The 21,792-nt window shown below is 47.8% G+C and overlaps 1 protein-coding gene across 5 annotated transcripts in view; it reads left to right on the top strand.

The window, feature by feature from the left end:
• The first annotated feature begins 1,593 nt into the window (after nucleotides 1-1,593).
• The window catches only part of RFX8 (regulatory factor X8), a 66,914-nt gene continuing 46,715 nt past the window's right edge, over nucleotides 1,594-21,792 (top strand). For 2 of the 5 annotated variants that reach the window (XM_068564394.1, XM_068564397.1), the window contains exons 1-4: nucleotides 1,594-1,667; nucleotides 8,386-8,509; nucleotides 17,137-17,198; nucleotides 18,430-18,516. In XM_068564394.1, the coding sequence (XP_068420495.1) occupies nucleotides 1,594-1,667; nucleotides 8,386-8,509; nucleotides 17,137-17,198; nucleotides 18,430-18,516 (347 nt within the window). Of the gene's footprint in view, nucleotides 1,668-8,385; nucleotides 8,510-14,685; nucleotides 14,793-17,136; nucleotides 17,199-18,428; nucleotides 18,517-21,792 lie in introns of those variants that run through there. The other 3 variants (XM_068564396.1, XM_068564395.1, XM_068564398.1) reach the window with 2 other exon arrangements.

The following is a 21,792-nucleotide window of genomic DNA, read 5'->3' as shown; positions in this document are numbered from 1 at the left end:
TCACTTAGCATAATACCCTCTAGGTCCATCCACGTTGTTGCAAGCAAGATTTAATTTTCATGGCAGAGTAATATTCCACTGTATATAGATACCACATCTTCTTTATCGTTACTCTTTAAAAGAAAATAGCAACCTCAATGAATGTGGAGTGCTATTTCATTGCGGTTTTGAGCTGCATTTCCCTAATGACTAATGACATTGAGCATCTTTTCATGTGCTTATTGGCCATTTGTATGTCTTCTTCAGGAGAACACATTCATTCAAGTCCCTTGCCCAAATTTTAAGTGGGCTGTTGTTGTTGTTCAGTTGTCCAATGTGTTTTTTTTTTTTTTTAACATCTTTATTGGAGTATAACTGCTTTACAATGGTATGTTAAGTTTCCGCTTTATAACAAAGTGAATCAGTTATACATCTACATATGTCCCCGTATCTCTTCCCTCTTGCATCTCCCTCCCTCCCACCCGTGTTTTTAATCTAGATGACGAAATCCTTACCAGAGGCTCTCAACCAGTCAGCAGTCCAAGGAACAGTGGCCTGACTGAGCTCGTGCTCACGCCACTCGCCCTATGTTTACTAGCTGCTTAATACTTAGAACAATCACACATACCCCGCCAGAGAAGGGAGGTTAGGAGAGAATAAGCAGCTCAGTCTCACAGCAACGTATTAACTAAATAGCTCTTGAAGGCAAGGACCACCAGGGCCGGGCTGCAGACCAGGGGACTCATCCAGGGCAGGAGCTCTCACCCCGGCTCAGCCTCTCAGAAGTCCTGACCCAGCCACGCTCAAACTCCCAGGACCAGTGGGTCTCACCACCCGGCGCACGTCAGCATCACGAACCTCCAGGGCAGCTTATAACACGGGGTTTGGGACTTCCCTGGTGGTTCAGTGGTTAGGCCTCCGCGCTCCCAATTTAGGCGTCCCGCGTTTGATCCCTGGTCAGGGAACTAGATCCCGCATGCCGCAACTAAAATCCTGCATGCCGCAACTAAGACCCAGTGCAGCCAAATAAATAATTTTTTTTTTTTTTAAATCAGGTTTGTATAGTCCAAACCCCTCAGACCCTCTAGGGGTGGCGCTGGGGCAGTGATGTTTTTGAAACGTGCCCAACTGACTCCAAAGTGCAGTCAGGTTGACGACCACCGCTCACCAAACACCGTGACCTGACTTAAAATGTGTGCGTCCGTTGGTTTTTGTTTGTCGTTTCCCTGTTGGATTGCTTGTAAGGGGGGGGGGGGGGGGGGAAGAGCGGCACTTTTGTTTCTGTCCTACGAGCTTTTGATCCTGGTAGAGAGGACGCCGCCTCCCAAACCCTCACAGCAGGTGCAGGGCGTGGCCCGACGCCGTCCCGAGGCCCGCGCGCCCCCCAGGCTCCCACGCACGCGCCCTAGCTCCGCCCCCAACGAGCTCCCCCGCCCCCCTGTGGGCCCGCGCGCCACGCCGCCACGTGGCGCTGCCCCGCCCCGCTCGCGTTCCCCGCCGGTGCCCCGCGCCCCCGCGCGCCCCGCTCTAAAGTAAACACCCCGGAGCGGCGGCGGCCGGACGGTGCAGCGCCTCCGCCCGCTCGCCGCCTCGGTGCCGCGGGCGGGTCCAGCCATGGCCGAGGGCGTGTCGGCCTCCGCCTCGGGCGGCGCTGGCGGCTGGGGCCTGCACGGCGGCATCATCCAGTGGTGAGCGGGACCGCGGCGGGACCGGGACCGCCCCGGCGGATGGGGGGGGGGCGAGGGGGGCGAGGAAGGGGAGCGTGGCTCCCTTGGCTGCTGTCCCCAGGACCTCGGACCAAGTGCCAGGGGCGACCGCCTGCGCCCCCGGGGCCCTGGTAAAAGGCTCAGAGGACAGCCGTTCACACGCAGGACCAGCGCTTCTTCATGCTGGCTGGGATGGGACTGGACACGCACACACACGCACACACGGTGGGGCAGTGTGGGTTTCCCCCCTGGGGCCTCCCCTGTTGGTCACGCTTCCCGTGGGAAGCAATCCAGCCAGCCCTCCACCGGGGGGCTTGTTGGTGTGCCTGGGTTTACATACACATCTGAAAGCACGAGGGCTAGGCCAGGAGAGGAAATGTTTTCTCTCAGTGGGCGATCCAGAATGGGATGTTTCCTAACTTAAAGCAAAGCAGTTTTTAGCTCTAACAATGCATTCCACATTTGAGAAATTCACTTCTGGCTATTTAAATAGAGGAAGAAAAAGCTGGAAAGAAAAATAACATCAGCCCTTGGGACTGATGAACTCATGGGTTTGTAGCGCTTCATAAATAGGAAAATAATTGAAACCAGTCCGAAAACATTCGTTTTAGAAGGTGAATAACTAGTAGATAGCTGATTACTTGGTTTTTTAAGTTTTAAGGAGTATTTCTCAAGAAAGAAATACTTCCTGAAAAAGTTCAATGAGTGAAATAGAAAAATGAAGGGGAGTGTTTGTGATTAGAACCCAAAAAGGCCTAAATGGTCACCCCTCTCCTCCAAAAGAAAATTTTTGATATATTTTCCCTTGCATAAGAGAAAAAAATCAAAAGAATAAAATATTTTTAAATCTAAAAATATTAAAAAAAAAAAAAAAAAGAACCACAGCACACACAGTGTTTTTAGAGTGTTGCACAGCAGGACTCTATTTCTTTCACACTTAGACCGCTCAGCATATCTGCACCTTCAAGTTTCAGGTCACCATTTAGTAAATTAGAGTTTCTAGGACTTGAATTCAAGTCCAGAGACTCGAAAGAATGATCAGGGTTTCAGAAAATACCTAGATGTTCTCCTCAGGTCATTTGTGAACTGACAGGGTCCCGGCTGCCCACAAAGCAGATGCCCTAGATCACTTAGGATGGTATTCAAGTCCTGTGTCCCAAACTCCTGTGCCTGCAGGCCTCGGACCCAGGGGGCCAGGTTATGCTCTTCAGGTGGGGGGAGGCGGGGCCGTGGAGGCGAGGAGGGGCAGAGTTTCCCTTGGAAGACTGCTCTTGAGACATCCCATCTATGAGGTGCGTTGCTTGACAGGTCACTGTGCAACCCACCTGGGTCCTTGGACTCTTTAATCAACAGAAGTTGATAAGACTCCAGAGGAGGAATTCAGGCAAGGCTTTATTGGGACTCGTGCTACAGCAAGAGGGAGTGAGAACAAGTGACAGGTCCCCTTGCTTGCTCTCCGTGGAGGGCGGGCTGTCGGGCCGGGAGGGGGGGCTTAGATGGTGTGCCCACCCCCTTGGTGGTGTCGTGTGCAGGGATCATGCGCGGGGCCCTGCTTTTGCTCCCAGCTCCTCAGAAGTGGCAGTTGGGTTTTGGCCTTTTTGTATCTTCTTGTTCATAATTTGCCCCAACTGCATGTGCATGCAGTTATGTGTAGTCCCTTATGTCAGTAGTTTCTTTGTATTCTGATGCTCTGGGAGACGTTTGTCCGGGGCAAGCACTCTGGTAAAGGGTCCCAGGTCCCAGCCTGTCTCAATTGGTGCTGGTGGTTTGAACATTGGCATTAAAAACGCAGCTGCAACCACTCCACGCTGGTTAGGATGGCCCTTATCAAACAAACAAAAATAGAGGATAACGAGTGTTTGTGAGGATGTGAAGAAATTAGAACCCTTGTGCACTCTTGGTGGGAACGTAAATTGGTGTAGCCACTGTGGAAAATAGGATAGTGGTTCCTCAAAAAATTGAAAATAGAACCACCATGTGATCCAGCAATTCCCCCTCTGGGCATATGCCCCAAAGACTTGAAAGCAAGCATTGGAACAGATATTCGCATCCCCGTGTTCATAGCAGCGTTATGCACAATAGCCAAAGATGGAAGTAATCCAAGTGTCCATCAGCAGATGAATGGATAAACAAAATGTGGTCTGTACATACAATGCACTATTATTCAGATATAAAAAGGAAGGAAATTCTGATACAGACTGCAACGTGGACGAACCTTGAAGACATTAAGCGAAATGAAATGAGCCAGTCACAAAAGGACAAATAGTATATGATTTCACTTATACGAGGCACCAAGAGGAGTCAACTTCATAGAGACAGAAAGGAAAATGGTGGTTGCCAGGGGCTGGGGGAGAGGGAACAGGGAGTAGCGTTTCTGGCCAGTACAGAGTTTCAGTTTTGCGAGACAACCAGAATTCTTTGGATGGATGGTGATACACCAGCAGTTGCACAACAGTGAGAAGGTACTTAATGCCGCTGAACTCTGCATTTAAAAATGGTACATTTTATGTTACATATATTTTGCCAGAATTAAAACATGAACAATTTTTTAAAAACCAAACACAGCAGAGCCCCTCGGTTTGTAACAGAGCTTGGCGTCCTGGAAGGTGTTAGAAGATGGCCAAGGAGACCAGCTTCCTGGAACAGTGGCGGTGGGTACCGGCGGGCGAGGTGTCCAGATGCCCAGAAACAGCTCAGGCTTCCGAGTGAAAGCCCAGGGAGGGGCTGATGGTTGTCGCGCGAAAGAAACGCTCCGTTTTTAGCATATTCGTTGTTTCATCTCCCAGTCAGTCCTGCTTGGGCTTCCAGTGTTCCTTAGAGACTTCAGTGTCTCTGCCACCAACTTGTGATAAGTTCTCCAAGGGCAAAGAAAGGTCCCGCAAGGAGCAAGAAAGGTCCCGCCTCTGGAAACCGAAGTACTAGAAGTTTTCTGTTTCACGGGCAGGAAGGATTGTAGAAATGGGCAGAGAAGTGGTCAGACTTCTGAGGAGCACAGAAGGGTGAAGTGACCCGATTTCCTCGGCTGAGGGTACAGATCCAGCAGGTCGGACAGGTGGGACCCCTGGCTCAGACCTCAGGCAAAAAAACTAAATGTCACCTAAACCCTACGCACGCCGAGCCTGGCTATAGACTAAATAACTGTCTCCTGCATATAAATACGGCTTTCAGATTTCTGCAGACTCTTGAGGTTCATGAAGTGGAAATTTACTTTGAAAGGTACAGAATTCGTAATAGCCTTTGATCAGGCTGAATCAAAGGGTACGGTCGTTCCCAGTGTCACATTTTTCTTTATGAGGAAAAGGAGCCCTCAGAAACGTGAGAGCTGCAGGACCCGGTGTGGGTGCTCTGAAGTTGCCAATGATCAGCTTGTCCATCACTCAAAACGAGGAGAGTGTCATGAGATTCTCAAGATCTTAGCTGTCAGCTTCGTCTGATGGTGAGACCTGGTGAAGGCGATTATGCACCCAAGCAAGGAACTGAGTGATCTGATCGACTCCAGACTTGGACAGGCTTTATAATCACGTATCGCCAAAAACCGTATTGGTGGCTCCGTGTGAAAGCAAGCCTTGGCCAGTCTCACCTGCCAGGAGTCCTGGCCAGCCCTACTGCCTGCATATGCTCATCCCGCCCCCCACCGGCCCCACGTGTAGTTCAGAGTCAGGCTCACCTGCAGTAGCTGCTTCTATGCTGCCGGTCCGCCAGCGTGGACGCCTTTCTCGCTTCCATTCAGGGTTTTGGAGGTGGACGTAAAAATGATAACAGTAAGAGCTGCTGTGTGCCAGCCAGTGTACCAGCCACATCCCATGCCTGGATTTCTCATCACAAAAACTCCAAGAGACGTCTCAGAGTCAGAACCTGCACCTGGGTCTGTGAGCTTTGGAGCCCTGGGTCAGAGTCATGGTCGTAAGTTCCTCTGGGCGTGGAGACTAAATGCGGAAGCACGTGCTCTTTGAGCTGAAGTAAAGGCACCATCTGAACGTAGACACTCTTACAGGACCTTCCACTTGTCCACTTAGTGTGTGCTGCCTCCTCCCACGGGCCATCCGTGAGATCTGGCTGTGAACTTTGGGGAGAAGATGAAAGGCCCTGGGCTGAATCTCCGGGAGCAGCAAAAGTACCAAGCATTGGCGCTGGGCTCACCACCAGGAGGCAGCCCTTTCTCTGAGTGTGGGCAGAGAAAAGACTCTGGTCCTGGACCTTGGTGGGATATCATTGATGGTATAATTTGGTCTTAATTGTCTACCCAGATGGCAGTCAGACTCAGCAGTGTCATTTTGAAATAGGAGGACAAGAGGCCCAGAGCACAAGAATTTCAGTGACAAGGAAGAACAACTGGCAAAAGTTTACACTCGAGCTCATTTTGGAAAGTATTTTGCACATTTCTTTTTTAAGAATACCATTCCATGACTACATCGGAAGTAGCTATGAATAGACAAAAGTGAGCTTGCACTTAATGTTGGTCACGTTTTGCTGCCCCTCCCCAAAGTTAGCCAGTGTTTTCCTGTGACACTTCCCATGTAGGTTTTTTATATGTCAGCAAATGTCTTAATAAAATAAATATCAATATCTCGTGGATCTGTGAATTTGCCACTGCCCCACACACCACCAGTGACATTACCCCGCGTTCAACCGTGAAGCAAATAATTGGTGCCCCAGCAGCTGTAATTAATCCATTGTGAGGTGTCCAAAGTGTCAGGTTCCCACCCTGATGCTATGGGAGAGTCTCAGAAAATCCCCTCCTTGGGCTTGGACTGGGTTGAATGGTGTCCCCTCCCAAAATGCATGTCTGTCTGGAATATCAGAATGTGACTTTGTTTGGAAATAGGGTCTTTGCAGATGGAACCAGTTAAGAGGAGGCCCCACTGGATTAGGGTGGGCCCTAAATCCAGTGATGGTTGTCCTTATAAGAAGAGATGAGGAGGGACCTCCCTGGTGGCGCAGTGGTTAACAATCCGCCTGCCAATGCAGGGGACACGGGTTCGAGCCCTGGTCCGGGAAGATCCCACATGCCGCGGAGCAACTAAGCCCGTGAGCCACAACTACTGAGCCTGCGCTCTAGAGCCCGCGAGCCACAACTACTGAGCCCGCATGCCACAACTACTGAGCCCGCTCGCCTAGAGCCCATGCTCCGCAACAAGAGAAGCCACCGCAATGAGAAGCCTGCGCACCACAACGAAGAGTAGCCCCCACTCGCCGCAACTAGAGAAAGCCCATGCACAGCAACCAAGACCCAATGCAGCCAAAAAAAAAAAAAAAAAAAAAGAGGTGAGGAGACAGCCAGGTGAAGGTGAGGGCACTAGAGTGATGTGTCTACAAGCCAAGGAATGCCAAGGGTTTCTGGCAGCCACCAGCAGCCAGGAGGAAAGCGTGGAGCACATGCTTCCTCAGTGCCTCTGGAAGGAACCAACCCGGCTGACACCTTGATTTGGACTTTCAGCTTCCAGAACTGTGACAGAATATGTTTCTGTTGCTTTCAGCCACCTGGCCTATGGTAATTGGTTACCTGAGGAAACCAATACAGGGCCACAGCTTCCCCTCACCCCGCCGTCCACCATATGTTGACTTTTCCTCCTTCCAGGAAGCAGATGGGGTTAACAACTGTGGTCTCTTGCTCTCAAGGAAAGTTAATGTAGGCCTCAGCCCAGAAAATAAGCTGTAGGTCATCAGTAAGAAAGGAGGAGATGCATTGTTGGTAAATTCCCTGCTAAAGAATTCTTCCGTGTTTAAAAACTGCGCTGGCTTGCTTTGTGTATTTCTTGAAAAGAATGAGGAGAAACCTGCCAGTCTGTCCCCAGCCAGAAAAGGGAAGGCTGCGATTGGGTGTCAGTGTGGACCACACCTTCTAAGCCCAGTCGCCTGCACTGCCTGCCCCCTCACTCCCATACCTGCTGCTTGAACAGGCACCTGGCTGTCCCCTCGGGGCTGTGTGAGCCACGGGCAGAGCCCCTCGTTGCCAGGGGACCCCACCTGCCCCGGGGCCCAGGAACATTTGGGCCATTGAAGGTCCCACCCCGAGCAGGGGCCTGGGGGCTGCAGATCACATCTGAACGCTACCGAGCTCTGCACCCAACGGGAAGTAAAGGGCAGGGAGGGTGGCCTGCCTCTCTGTCCCTTGGTGTCTTCCATCTTCCATCTCATTACAATTTAAAGAATCAAAATGTAGTGGCCCGCCCTAAATCACTCGGGTTTAACAGTCGTGCAAATGACTGCTTCAGGGGGAGGGGGGAAGGGGAGGAGTTGTGCACACCTGTCCTGGGTCACAGGCACACGGGTCCTAGGAAGCCACATGGGCTCCAGCTGTCACCTGCAGGGGTGATCAACTCTACAAGGGGTGGGGGGCACTGTGTTGTGTTTTAGCGAGTAAATCTCTACGTCACAGTGAGAGACCTTGGCTGCCACCTTTACGAAGTTACATGAAGCAGCGTCTGCTGAGCCCAGTAATTTGGGCTTCTTTTTAATATGCCTGTATGCCAAAAAGATTTAAAAACAACAACAAAACCTCACCATAGTCTAAATCAATATTCTGAACTCTGGGCTGAGCACATTACAGATGCTGATGGGTGAGACTTTGCATTCGATAAAGTAAGCATATTTCATTTTGTTGGGTCCCTTGCTTGTGTCTGACCCTTATCAAAGTGTCCCACTCTAGAAAAACTGATGCCAACCTTCTCTTCCTGCTCTTCTTCCTCCCCGCCCCCAGGTTGGTTGACAACTTCTGCATCTGCGAAGGGTACAGTGTGCCTCACTGCCTCATGTATGAGATGTATGTGGAGACCTGTGGGCAAAATGCTCAGAACCAAGTCAACCCAGCCACGTTTGGGAAGGTAGGTTGTGAAGATAAAAATACATGTCCACTGAGTAAAAAAAGCATGCAGGTTAATGATGAGGAAATGCTGGGATTTATTTGGGTCTGATGGCTTCTCAGTGGATATAACTGGCTTCACCCTGGGAACCAGCCCGATGGCTAACATACATCCTCATCTCCATCTGAAAGCCATTCCGTCCTTTGTCCATACTTCATAGTGAGGGGCCAGGAAAGTTCAAGGATGGGGTGGCATTCACCCAAGAGAATGCAACTATGGCAGCCTCAGATACCCCCAATTCTCAGCCAGGCTTGCTGGGCCATTATTCCCTGCATAGAAATGCCACAGCTCAGGACCCCACAAGCTCAAAGAGCCACTTTGTGGTGTCAGACAGCTTATGCTTCCCACAATTCAGTTGTTCCTAGAGAACTCACGGGCTCTCAAAGGTTTCCTCTGGAGGTTAAGAACTCTGTCAGGGGTTTGTTTAGACCACGCAATACACAGCAAACGTTAGCACAAGGATGGCCCCTCTGAGACCCTCCACATCTAACAGATATTTATTGAGCAGCTGCTATGTGCCGGCACTGTTTTAGGTGCTGAGTGTACAACAGTGAACAGAACAGAGAAAAATTCCTGCCTTTACTGCATTTATTATATTATAGCTGAGGGAGATAAAGAAGGTAAAATATACAGTCTCTTAGGTGGTATAAATGCTAAATGGAGTGGAAGGAGGAAAGGACTGTGTATGTGTGACTGTGTGTGTGTTTTAGGGGAGGACTTGGCATTGGAGGGAAGGCAAACAGGGAAGGCCTCCCTGAGAAGTAACATTTGAGTCCAGATTTCCAAAAGATGAGGCAGTGAGTATGGGGCTATATGAGCAAAGAGCAGTGCAGGCAGAGCCAGCGCCAAGGCCCTGAGGCAGGAGGGGGCTCAAGTAGCAAGGAGGCTGCAGTGGCTGGAGGGCAGAGACCAGGGAGAGACGACCACCAGGGGGTCAACTCAGGGAGGTGGGAGGAGCCCAGGTGTGCAGGGAGCAGACAGGGACGCAGCAGTGGATGTCGTGAGAAGGGGTCAAAGTCTGGGTGTATTTGGAAGACAGAGCCAATAGGATTTGTTGATGGAAAGAATTAATAGAATCACGGGGCTTAATTGTTATTAAATTAACAATAATAACTTTCAATCGTGTATTGCATCGTATTAATTTTCAATCCGGTTTTCAGGAATAGACAGACATCCACTCAAAACGAGTTAAAAGGAGAATTTTTTTAAAGGGATATCTCATTTCATCCAACTGCAAGAAGTTTGACTGGGCCTCATAGAGTTTAGTCCAGTACTACCCAATAAAAATGTAAGAGGAGCCATAGATACAATTTTAAATATTCTAGATCCTCATTTTAAAAGTTTTTTAAGGTGAAATTAATTTTTTATAACTTTTAAGTTCAATCCAAAATATTCGAAATACTATCGTTCAACATGGAATCAGTATTTAAAAATGAATGCGTTGTTTTTTGCATTCTCTTCTTCGTGCTAGATCTCAAAACTCCGACACGTCATTTTACATGTACAGCCCATCTCAGTTCGGACCAGCCACATTTCAAGTGCTCAGTGGCCACATGTGGCTGGTGGGTCCCCTCTGAGACAGCCCGTGACTAGATTCTACGTCACCAGGCATCTCCTCTCTCTCCCTCCTGTGTGTCCGTATGTAAACCACTGGGCCACTGCTTCTCCGCGCTGGGCTGCTCCAGGCCCCTTCCCAGAAGCCAGCTTCTGCCACCACTTCACGACTTCCTGTGATGCTGTCCACCTGCCCCAGGGTCCCACACTGTAATGGTCTTCAGGCGAGAGAGGCCCACAGGGAGGACAGGTGGGTGGGAGGAAACAGTTGGCATCCTTGAGGCCTTGTCTTGTGTCACAGCCATCAGCAGAGGCTGGTAGCGTTAGAAGTCAAGGAACAAACCAGGAGTGATTACGGTGGGGGGTCCCACCGCCAGTTACAATGCTTGGGCAGCAAATCTGGTCTCCTTCTTTATGGGTCAGTCCTCTTTCCACCTGCTATTCCCTCAAAACTATCCTGGGCTTCCAAGAGAACTTGGAGGTCACTGGTCCAACTCCACATCCAATGCAAGAGCCCTTCAAAAGCACCTCTGGCTGGGAGCTTTTATGAGAACAAAAGGCCCTCTCCGGGCAGAGACAGCCATGGGGGCTTGGAGCTGGGAGGGGGGCAACGTGTTTCTGCAACGAGGAAGCTGCTCTTCCTCTGGGCAGACACGGTCCCTCCCCAGGATCCATGCTTGGCAAGCAGAGCACAGGCGGATGGAAAGCCACCCGACTCCTTGCGGGCCTGGGGACAGCTCACAGCCTGCAGGATCAGACCCCTGCAGGGGCCACCTGGCCGGGGCTGAAATGACCTGGGGGGCAAGCCTGCTCACGGCCGCAGAGATGCCAGTTCAACCTCTCCCTCCCATCTTTCCTCCCTTCCTTCTTGCTCCCTCTTTCTCAGTGGTCCTCAGTGGACAGAATGGAATTGGTTCATGACACGCTCTTACCTTTGATCCACTCACAGCCTGATTCCCTCTGGTTCTTTCGTTCTTTTTAGCAATGTTACAAGCATCCGTGAGCCCACCGCCCCGTATGAACCATATGGCCAGATCCCTGTATCCCATCTCCCTGCCTTCCCCACTGGTGGGAACCATCAACCCCTCCATCGTTATCTTGCCTTTTTAAAAAGAGTTTTAGTGCATCTGTATGTCCTTCTGTTTTTGTTGTTTTCTTCTTTTTGATCTTTGACCCCCTTCACCCATTTTGACTACCCCCATCCCCGACCTCTGGCAACCATCAATCTGTTCTCTGTTTCAGTGAGATTGGTGTTTTTGTTTTTGTTTTACTGTTGTTTTTTACATTGCATATATAAGCAAGATCATACCATCTTTGGCTTTCTCTGTCTGACTTATTTTATATAATGTATTTCTTTTAAAAGCCCATTTTTTTTATTTTTGTGACTTAACTTTTTAAAAAGGAGGGTCATGTTATATGTGACTTAACTTTTTTTTTTTGTGACTTAACTTTTTAAAAAGGAGGGTCATGTTATATGTCATCTTTTGGGACTTGTTCCACTTATTATTATATCAGGATTCCTCTACATTCATTTGACTGTTGTGTAGTAGTTCAGTTTACCCATCTTCTCTCCCTTTGATGAGCATTTGGGCTGTTTCCCAATTTTGCTGTCGTGAACATTCACGTGTGTATCTCCTACTATGCACGTGGAGATGTTCTCTTGGGCGTGTGTGTCCGGGGGTGAACTTGCAGGCTGACGGGCTGTGTGACTGTGACGTCTGGGGATGGGACCAGATCGTTTTCTGAAATGATGGCTTCCGTTGCCCTCCCACCAGCAATTCTGTAGATTCCAATGATGTTTCCAAAACACTGACATTTTTAGACCCATTTCTCTAGCCACAGTCGTCACCCCTGAAACACAGTCATTGGTGGAAGCTCTGCACTTTGGATAATCATAAAATAGGGAGTAGAATCTTCTAATACGGAAGCTGCTCAAATATTGGAAACAATTGTTTAAACCTTTGTGTCTGCCCGTCTTCACTGAATACTCTTCGGTCCCAAATTTTTACTTCCTGACTACTCGTTTCATTATGACTTCAGTTTATTGGTGTTTCTCTTCAAAGGTAGGTTCCCCAAGGGTACAGCCCAGTGTCTCAGGAGGGCTCAGAGGACGGGGCTTTTATTTTTCTTTTTTAACTTTTTGGGCTACTGTTGGCTTTCATGTGTCCGTGCCACTCCGCTGGTTTCAATTTAAGCTTGTGATCCAAAAAAAGAAAAAATAAACCTGTATTTTTTTTCACACGAATTAAAAGTAAGCTAGCCCTCCCAAAACTGCTTTATAAACTGTAAAGCACTCCATGTAGATACAATATGTTGTCCTTGTTATCAGACTGTGGTCATTATGCCCGTGACCGTGGGAACCCAAGAGTGGCTGTTCCCTTATTCCGAGTTGGCAGCTTCTTAGTGCTGACCTGCCGTATCTTTCAGACTCATAGTCATCCAGTCGTCTCAGCCTGCTGAAGCTCACACGTGGGAATAGCACGTCTCTTATCCCTCCTTCAATAAATCAAAAGCAATGTGGACACGTGCAAGGTGTTAGGCTCTGGAGCTCGCTGGGTGTCTCCGGAAGGTTTTCCAACCAGCCAGGAATTCCCCTGGCTGTCTTATCACTCAGCCCACATTTTGTCCTTTCTTCACTAGGCACATTGTGGCACTTCCTCAAGGGCTTTGCTAGTCTGGGTATCCTGGCACTAAGCCATTTCCTTATCTGGCAGCCTTATCAGATGGGAGTGGGGTGACTTGAGCTTGACACGTCTTGGTTCTGGATGATCTCTACTTCCTTTTTTAAGAAATCAAAGGCTCCTTTTCAAAACCTCTCTCAGATTTTCTTCTAAGTGGTTTCCCCTCAAGGGCAGTCCTACTGCAGGGTGTTCCGAAAAAAGAGTTAAAAAGAGCCTCCGGTGCGTGACCATGGGCATTTGTCTAGCATTTTTGATCTTCCTACTTCCCTTCGAATCCATCCCCCAAGACACTGAGGTCCTAGCTTTCAGTTCTCATTGGGAATTTGCCCAAAGAATGAGTCAGTTCAGTGGTGCTGGTCTTGGAAAGGGACCCTGAGCTGCTGAATCTGTGACTCAGTGGAGAAGGGAGAGGAAGGGGAAAAGGATGTGATCCCAAAGCTTGTTTACAAGAGAAACAGCAAAATACCCACTTCTCATTTCCTGCCTCCCCCCCGGGATTGGGGTTGATTCCAGACTCCACACCAAGTTCCTGTGCAGATGTTGGGGTGTTTCTTGCTCTGCTCGGCAGTCCCGGCTATATGACAGGTCATCTCACTCCCAGTGCAAGTGATGGCTTATGTGGATGAGGAAATTTCCCAAAGGTTGACTTCCTTTTTTTAAAGTAACATTTCCTGATGTTTTTCTGATTATGAAAGAACACATTCCCTTTATAGAAAATGTGGGAATTCGAGAGAAGGGTATAAAAGAAGAAGAAGATAAATGCCAGCTACAACCTCACTGTCCAGAGATGCAAGCACATGTGTGGTTTATTTGCAGGCCCCTGGCACACTCACATACACGTGCCAGCAGGAGCGGGGAGTGATCACAGAGGCCTCTCTGTTTGTTTCCCACGTCCCTTCGGTCCTGCCCACGCGGTGGTTCTTCCTCCCTCCTGACAGAGCATCTGAGCGGGCAGCCTGACCTCTCTAGAGCTCCTTGGGTGACACAAAGCCCCATTGTCCTTCTAGTTTACCAAACAGTATCCGTCTGACGCTTCGAATGTCCAGCCCCATATAACGTCCAAACTCTGAGCTGGGTTTAACATGGAATCGCTTCCGCAGTCCTCCAGCGAGGTTTCTCGCCAGCAGAGAACTAGTTGCGGGGGTCTCCTCTTCCTCCCTCCCACATTTCCTGCCACCTTGCTGGGTGTTGGTTGGACCCCGTGGGAGGGGAAGGTAAAAGCGGCTGCAAAGTTTCTACTGCACAGCTTCACACTTGGGGAGGCCAGGCAGACCCTTGTCTCCTGGTGCCTTTGTTGGCTTCTGCAGGGCAGCCCTTGGGAATGTCCTAGAATGCATCCCTGGCCTTGGTGAATGACTCTGAAGCCTGACTGCCCATCCTGGGGGGCCTTGCTGGGCAGTGTCCGGGCTGTCCCACCTGTCAGCTCTTTATCACGGGTGACCAGTGTCTGGCCGTCGAAACTTCTCAGCCACTCTTGGCCTGAACAGGCTGTGGGTGTGCTGAGCCAGGGCAGCAGCCGTGCCCCTCTGCCTTCCCCCCAAGGCCACTGGCTGGCCAGCCGTCTCTCGTCCATCCGGAGTCCTCTGCCCAAGCCAGGCACTGACTGCAAGGGCCTCACGATCAGCCCTTCAGGCATATCTGTGAACCCGCTTCCCCTGGGCCCCAGGTGACTGGACCATCCCGTCCTGCACACCCTTCATAGGTCAGGGAGTGGTCTTGCTGCAAGAAACCCCCTTACACATCCTCCTTTTCGTCCTCTCTCTATCTCATGGTGGGCGATTTGAGTCGAGGACTTTTTAGAGTTTTATAACCAAATTTTAGCTGAAAGCCTGAAGGTGCAAGTCCCCTGGCAGGGGGTTGTCTCAGTTCACCTTGCTGCCTGCCTCTGTCTTCACGCCCCAGCCTCTTGTGTGGACACCACAAGGATGGATGGATTGGAAGATCAATGTGTGGATGGATGGATGGACATGTGGATGGTCAAACAGGTGGATGGACAGACAGACAGACAGGTAACCCTAAGCCTAGAATCAGACTAACTAGTGTACAATCCTGGGCAAGTTATTTAACTTTTTTGTGCCTCAACTTCGTCATCTGTAAAACGAGAATATTCATAATGTTAATAATAGTACCTCTTTCATGAGAGGCTTTTAAGAAATTCATGAGAAAAACACACGTAGAGAGAATTGGACAGTCCTGGCTCATAGGAAGCAACCAAGGGCCGTTAACTTTTATAATTACGTACATAACATATTTTCACTTAGAATGTCATAAACATTTTCACATTAAAATATTTCTAAATGCATGGTGTAGAATGGCTGTGAAATAATTTTTTGGTTGTTCCAGAATTCATTTAACCATTTTCCTTATTGGAAATTTATGATGTTTATAATTTTTCTCTATTCTGAGTAACATAAGTCTCCATCTGTATCTGGGAATTTCCCTCAGAGAGATTCTAGACAATTATAAGCCCACATGATAGTTCTTGATATTCTTACCCAAATCCATGATATCCTTGACCTAGGGAATTTGTTGGGTAAGAACTACATTTAGCCGTTTCAACTGGCATTTATTGTATGGTTAGGGAAGGTGAGTCCTTTGGCATGTGTTTTGGTTATGTGTATCCTTCATGTATGCACATTATTATCTGATCACTTTCTATTGGGGTATTAGTGTTTTCCCTGTTGATTTATGTGAACTCTATATACTAGGTAGATAAGTTTTTTTTTACTTATTACATCTTTTGGAAATGATCATCTCAGTCGCTTTTTAAATTGTAACTGTGGTGTTCCCGATTATAAAATGAAATCACAGGATAGTCTGGGGTTGGAAATACTCAGTAAAATAAGACGTGTGGATTACTGTCCTGCCAGGCAACTAGGAATTTGTTTCTGCTTCTCCCTCCAAAACACCAGATGATATGCCAGGGCCTTGAATCTGAGCCTGCTGCATGCTTGCGGATAATTCTTTTCGGTAGCTATTATTTTACAACTAGACCTAGAGGGAAGGGTTTAAGTGATTTTCTCAAGAGAAGATGAAATGGTCAATCTGTGGTTGAAAGTAGGAACTTCTGGCTCCGAATTCTGCCTTTAGACGTGGCTGACGTTTTCTTTTAACTCCTGTTGTCATTTATTTTCTCGTACGTTCTGGTTCTCCTTCCCTGAAGAAGCCTCGATTTGGCCTCGTGACCTCGATATGCCAAGACCTGCCTCTCCGTCCCTGACTTGTGCCTTCCCACCTGGGCTTGGGCGGCTTCCTGGAGGAAGAGGTGGGGCCTGGCGCCAGCCAAGAGAAACGCTTCAAGACACTGTCAAATCCTGCTGCTTTTGGAAGCTAAGAATAAAAAAAGGAGGAAGGCAGAAGCGGATGCTGAGTGACTCCGGAGCAAATTGTAGAAAATCACAGAAATCATTACACGACAGCTTGGAACATCCTGCCTTCCTGCTTTGTATTTTTGTAATTTTACCACAATCCAGGATTTCCCTTTTCAACAGACATCCACTTGGATACCATGCTTGTCATGGACCTGTGAACGACCTGTAAACCTGTAAAAAAAACAGACTTCTGGTTTTTTAAAATGTAATTGGTCATAGACATCATATCAGTGCTGTCTAACAAAACGTACATCAGAAAGATGGTGGGGTTTGGGACTTCCCTGGCGGTCCAGTGGTTAAGACTCTGCGCTCCCAATGGAGGGGGCAGGGGTTCAATCCCTGGTCGGGGAACTAAGATCCTGCATGCCGCATGGCACGGCCAAAAAAAAAAAAGATAAGATAACGGAGAGATGAAACGTTGAGTCAGAAGTAGCTCTGTTATTCAATATTTAACAGCATTTGCTAACAGAACCTTTAAAATGAAAAAATTAGGTAAACGAATAATAAAAAAAGTGAAAATGCCAATCACATTGGAAAAAAGAAACTGGTAAAATTCATGGCACACTCGCATGCTGGACTATTTTGCAGTGTTAGTATTGATACTTCTCTGTTTTCAGAGGATTTTTAATGACAAGGGGAAGTGTTTATGGTATAAGTTGGAGGGAAGAAAGTGGAAAGCAGAACTGCAGACATGCTAATTGTGCGATGCAGGTATTTCCTATGTAGACCCACAGGGTCCATGTACACAGTGAGGCTTTGGAAAAAAGATGGGAATGGACCACATTGAGGTTTACATGGCAGTATCCCTCTGAGTTTTGTGTTTCCTTCTTTATACTTGTCTGACTTTTCCAAATTTCAGTTACATATATTTTCTTAATGATCAGAAAAGAGGGAATACAGTTTAAACGTGGTAAGAGACGAAGCTAGAAGTTCTATTTCTAAATTTTCAAATTGCAGCTTTAAATCTGGCTTATTCTTTTAGCTCGTGCACTTGGTTTTCCCTGATCTTGGCACCCGGAGGCTGGGCACAAGAGGAAATGCCAGGTAGGTTGATCATTTTTGTTTTATTTTATTATTTTTTTTAAATAACACTTATTTCTTAAAAGTTAACATGTGCATAATAGAAAACCAAAAAACAAAAGAAGCAAAAAACAAAGTCATCCATCATCACAAGCAGTTTGTTTTATTTTAAATGTTAAAAACACACATTTTGAAAAACCACAAAATGGGTGACCAAAGAAATGCAAAACTAAACATACGATAAATATCAGCTCTTACCAAAGAGTTCCTATAATTATATGAAATTCCCAGTGCCTGATATAATTCAGGTGATGCCAGGACCAAATATGAGTCTCTTATCTTCTTGAGAGATTTTGTTAAAATACAAAAGTCACAGTGTATTTTTCTGTTTCTGATACTTCCAACGTTTAGACATGTAAATGTCTAATTGTTGAAATAATTAAGTAACTATATCCCTAGAACAATAAAACTGTTTTAATTACTCCTTGAACTAAAATTTCTAAGCCTTCATCTAATTCACATATTTGAATTCTATTCAGGAGACAGAAGGTACCCGGGCGATATTTTTAACTTGAAAGGAAATTCCAGTGTTATCGGGTGCATCCTGTTATAATTGTCACTCAATTATCATTGTTATTTGTTGTTTGTTTTAAATCAAGAAAAATCAGGAGAAATCAGTGAGATCAGGAAATCAGTTAGAAGGGGTGGAAGCCAAACTAGGGAAGGAGCCTGCCACCCTTGAAGGAGTGGAAAGCATGGAAGAGTTTGCCAAGCTAAACACTGGGCAACAGTTAATTTGAAAAAATTTTGTGGGGCTGCTAGGAGCCCATACGAGCTGCTGCCTTTCCCCGGCTCAGCAGAGGAGGAACCAGCCTTCCTACTGGGGGTCTGAGAACCTGAGTCCACTCAACAGAGGGGACACTGGCATCAGTCCACCTCCCTTTGAGAAAGTCAATGGCGGAGGCAACCGGAGGCTTTCCCTGTGGCATCTTTCTAAGATTTGAGTGTCATAAGTCGGGAAAGCAGAGGAGAACATCTGCAAGCCCGTTTCAAAGTTGATGCATGTGAAATAGTATGAAATTGTCCACCTAACAGAGCTTGGTCAGGCCGCATGACTGATTAGCTTTTCCTAATAAATGGAGTCAATGATGAAACCCAGAGAAGAACTCTGTCTTCCTTGGCTAGTCCGTTCTGTGTCTTCTCTAAAGCACGCCAGTGGTTTGACATCATCTTGAAGACAACCTTTATTTTTCAGGTATCATTACGACGGGATCTGTATCAAGAAAAGTTCTTTCTTCTATGCCCGGTACTGCTACCTTCTGGGTGAAAAAAGATATCACAGGTTAGTGCCTGTCATTTAGGTATTTTGGTCATAGGTCACAGCCTGATCAATATTAGGACCATTCGTACTTTGGTTGAACCTAACTTGGCTGTTGTGCCATTCATCCTTCTTAAGGATGGAAGCACACATCACATCACCATGCCTCTGACACAGGCCACATCGTTGGCCAGAGAAATGCATATCGCGTTCACTTCCTCGGATACTGTTCATTTTCATCCTCATCTCAATTGCCAAAGCCGTTTTGCGCAAAGTCTTTGTCCTTCTCGATCCCTCTGTCAAATTTGACAGAATTAGCCACTTCCTGCTCGAAACTTCCTCTAGCCCTCAGGACTCTGCATCATCCAGTTCCTTCCCCAGAATGAGCCCTTCTTGGTCTCCTTATCTCTCCCCCCCCACCCCAGGGCATGCATCTCCCTGAGATCCAACCCTTCATAATCCATGATGCTCTTCCCACACTTTGGCCCCAAGACACCTCATCCCTTTCTGTCTTCCACCTGTCTCTCAGTCCGTGGATAATGACTCCTTCTAAATCACTTCTGCTTCTCCTCATCTCTCCCACCTCCTAGGCTTTTCTGTCTGGCTGTCTACTGGACGTTTCCATCCAGAAGACCCACTGGTACCTCACACTGAGGATGTAGAAATTTAACTTCATCCTCTCCCTGCAGTCACCTCTGCCTCTTGACGTCCATATTTCCATCTGTGATCCCAATAGATAATAACCTGTGCAGAGTGTCACCCGAAAGCCATCCCTGACTCCCTCGGGTCACAAGTCCTGTTAATTCTTCCCTTTCGGGTCTCCTGACCACTCTTCATGGTTACTGATGTTTCCTTGAAGCCCTGATCATCTCACATCAAGATTATTTCCGTGGATCCCACGTGACCTCCCTCTGCTCAGCCTCACCTATCTGTAAACACATCCGTGAGTAAAGCAACGACACTCCAGTAAAAATTAATTTAAAAAATTAAAAGTATAATAATAAATAAATAAATGGAAGGAGTAAGAAAATAATTGATAATCTTGATTTGGCAAAACTTAAAACTTCTTTATCCTAAATAATTAAAGGGAAATTCCATGTATCTATGGGCCACATTCTTATAATAGATATAATTTAACAAATATAGTACTTAATAGTAAAATATTCATGTTAATCCATGTGAAGGCTGAGAACCCAGCACGACCAAAACCAAAAAGAGATATTTAACAGAAGAGAAATACGAATTCCGAAACATATCAAGAAGCCTTAATACCTTAAGGAATTCTGTGAAAACTGTTTTTGTAACACTACTCATTAATATAAATACAAACCCCTAAATTTCAAAATAAGTAAATAAACACAACTGTGAGACTAACCTCCCCACAATTCTGCATTTTCTTTGTCTCTTTCTTGCTCAGAAACATTCAGGAGCTTGCCCTTACCTCCTGCGTGAAGCCTACGCACCCCCCTCTCCCAGACTGGTGTCCGCCCCCCAGATCCTTCCTACTGCACTTTCCAACCCGGTTGCCAATTTCTCCCCCATATAAACTGCCGGTCTCAGCCATGCTCACTTTTCTCTGAAAATGTCAAATGCGGTTCTGCCTTTGCTCCTATCATCCTGTCCTTGCATGATGTCATTCCTTCTTCTCTCTGTCTCATTGGACCTTCCTGAATCCTGTCCCTTCCCTGGGACATACCTCAGGGACCACCTGCTCCAGGACACTGTCCTCAGCAGCCTCAGCTCTAGGGAAGACCCCCTCCTCCACTGCCCCACGCCGCTCACTGGCTGTCGACCCAGCCAGCGTTTCCTCTTAATTCATACATTGTTCATGGAGCCTTCATGTGGCATAAATAGAGGAGCACGTATCCAAGTAGCCAGGGTCAATTTTACCTTTACTTCTAGCCCAGCACAATGATTAAGAGGGCCCCTTTCACTCTCCAAAGGGTTCTAGTGTGGACAAGAAACTATAACGAATTATATGATCACCTTTTGTATAAGGTACCCTGTGTTGTAAGGCAGCGGCCGAGGGGGAGCCATGGGGAACCACCAGTATGGGTAAGACGTGGACCCTTTTCTCTGATGGCTTCATAGAGGAACTAAATGTACATTTCACTTGATACCAAGTATAACGTGATGGGTGTCGGAAGTGTACACAAGGTCCCGTGAGAACTCAGAGATGGAGAGCGCACGTCTTGGGCCAGGGGATTAGAGGGGCCTGGGAGAGAGGTGTGCTTTGAACGAAGCTGTGAAGGACAGAGCGTTGACGGGTGGAGAGGGAGGCTGGAGGGGGAGAGGGTGTCCAGGCTCAGGGAGGGAGGTGAGCGTACACAGAGGTGTGACGGCAGAGGCTCCCTGCCTTGCAGGATGCGGAGATGGGGTGCAGCACCAGCCTGGGGAAGGGACTTGAATTCGATGCTGAGGGCGGGGTGTCTGTAAGCCTTTGGAGTCGTCCTCTGGGAAACAGGGTGGTGTCATCATGGGAACCTCTGCAAGGCCAGGAACCATGGAGCTTGTTTTATCCCCAACGTTGCCTGGAAACACAGTGTCGGCCCTGAAGTAGCTGTTGAAGAGTGAAAAACTTGGAATTAAGGTTTAAAGAGACTAGACTGGAAGGAGAGGGTGACAGCGGCCAGGAGATGGTCCTCAGTCGTTCCGATGAGCGCCTGGACCAAAAAGGAGGCAGAGCTGCAGGACCCTTCGAAGGCAGGGTCTTCGGATGGTTGAGCCTGCTGTGTCCACAGACGGCAGCAGGGATGACTCAGGCCAGCCCGTCCCACTGAAACCTCGAACTCAACCTCAAGTCGAGTCCTAATTACCTGCTTCCCACCAGCTCCTCCTCTTACATCTCTTATTCAGCCCTTCGTCACAAAGATGGAAAAATGAGAGCAGCGAAAATAGAGAAGTTAGGGAAGGGAGTCGGAAGGATGAGAGATTTGTTTCAGTCATGGTCGGACCTTTCCTTGTGCAAAGGGGATCTCTCACTTGCTGATGTGTGTGTGTCTTTGTTTGCCCAGAGCACCCAGCAGGCGGTGTGGAGAGCCCTGCATGTGCCCACGTGCACACACACAAGGAAAACTACGAACAGGGCAAGAACTGGGCCCGGGTGAGAGGCCATTAGTGTCCTGAGGCCTCTGCGTTGATGTCACAGAGAAAGGGGCTGGAACGGGTCTTTGTGGGGAAAAAATAGGCTTTACCCTCATCGAGGAAGAGGAGGGCTTCAGGGGACAAAGGTCAGGGCAAGGATGACATTGGCTTATTCTGGAGATCAGCCCAGCAGCAGGTGCTTTTAATATCCTGTGC

Source organism: Eschrichtius robustus, chromosome 15 (assembly GCF_028021215.1).
Source record: "Eschrichtius robustus isolate mEscRob2 chromosome 15, mEscRob2.pri, whole genome shotgun sequence".
Classification (NCBI taxonomy): Eukaryota; Metazoa; Chordata; class Mammalia; order Artiodactyla; family Eschrichtiidae; genus Eschrichtius; species Eschrichtius robustus.
The sequence above is the reverse complement of the archived record's forward strand: the minus strand, read 5'-3'. Positions and strand labels throughout refer to the sequence as shown.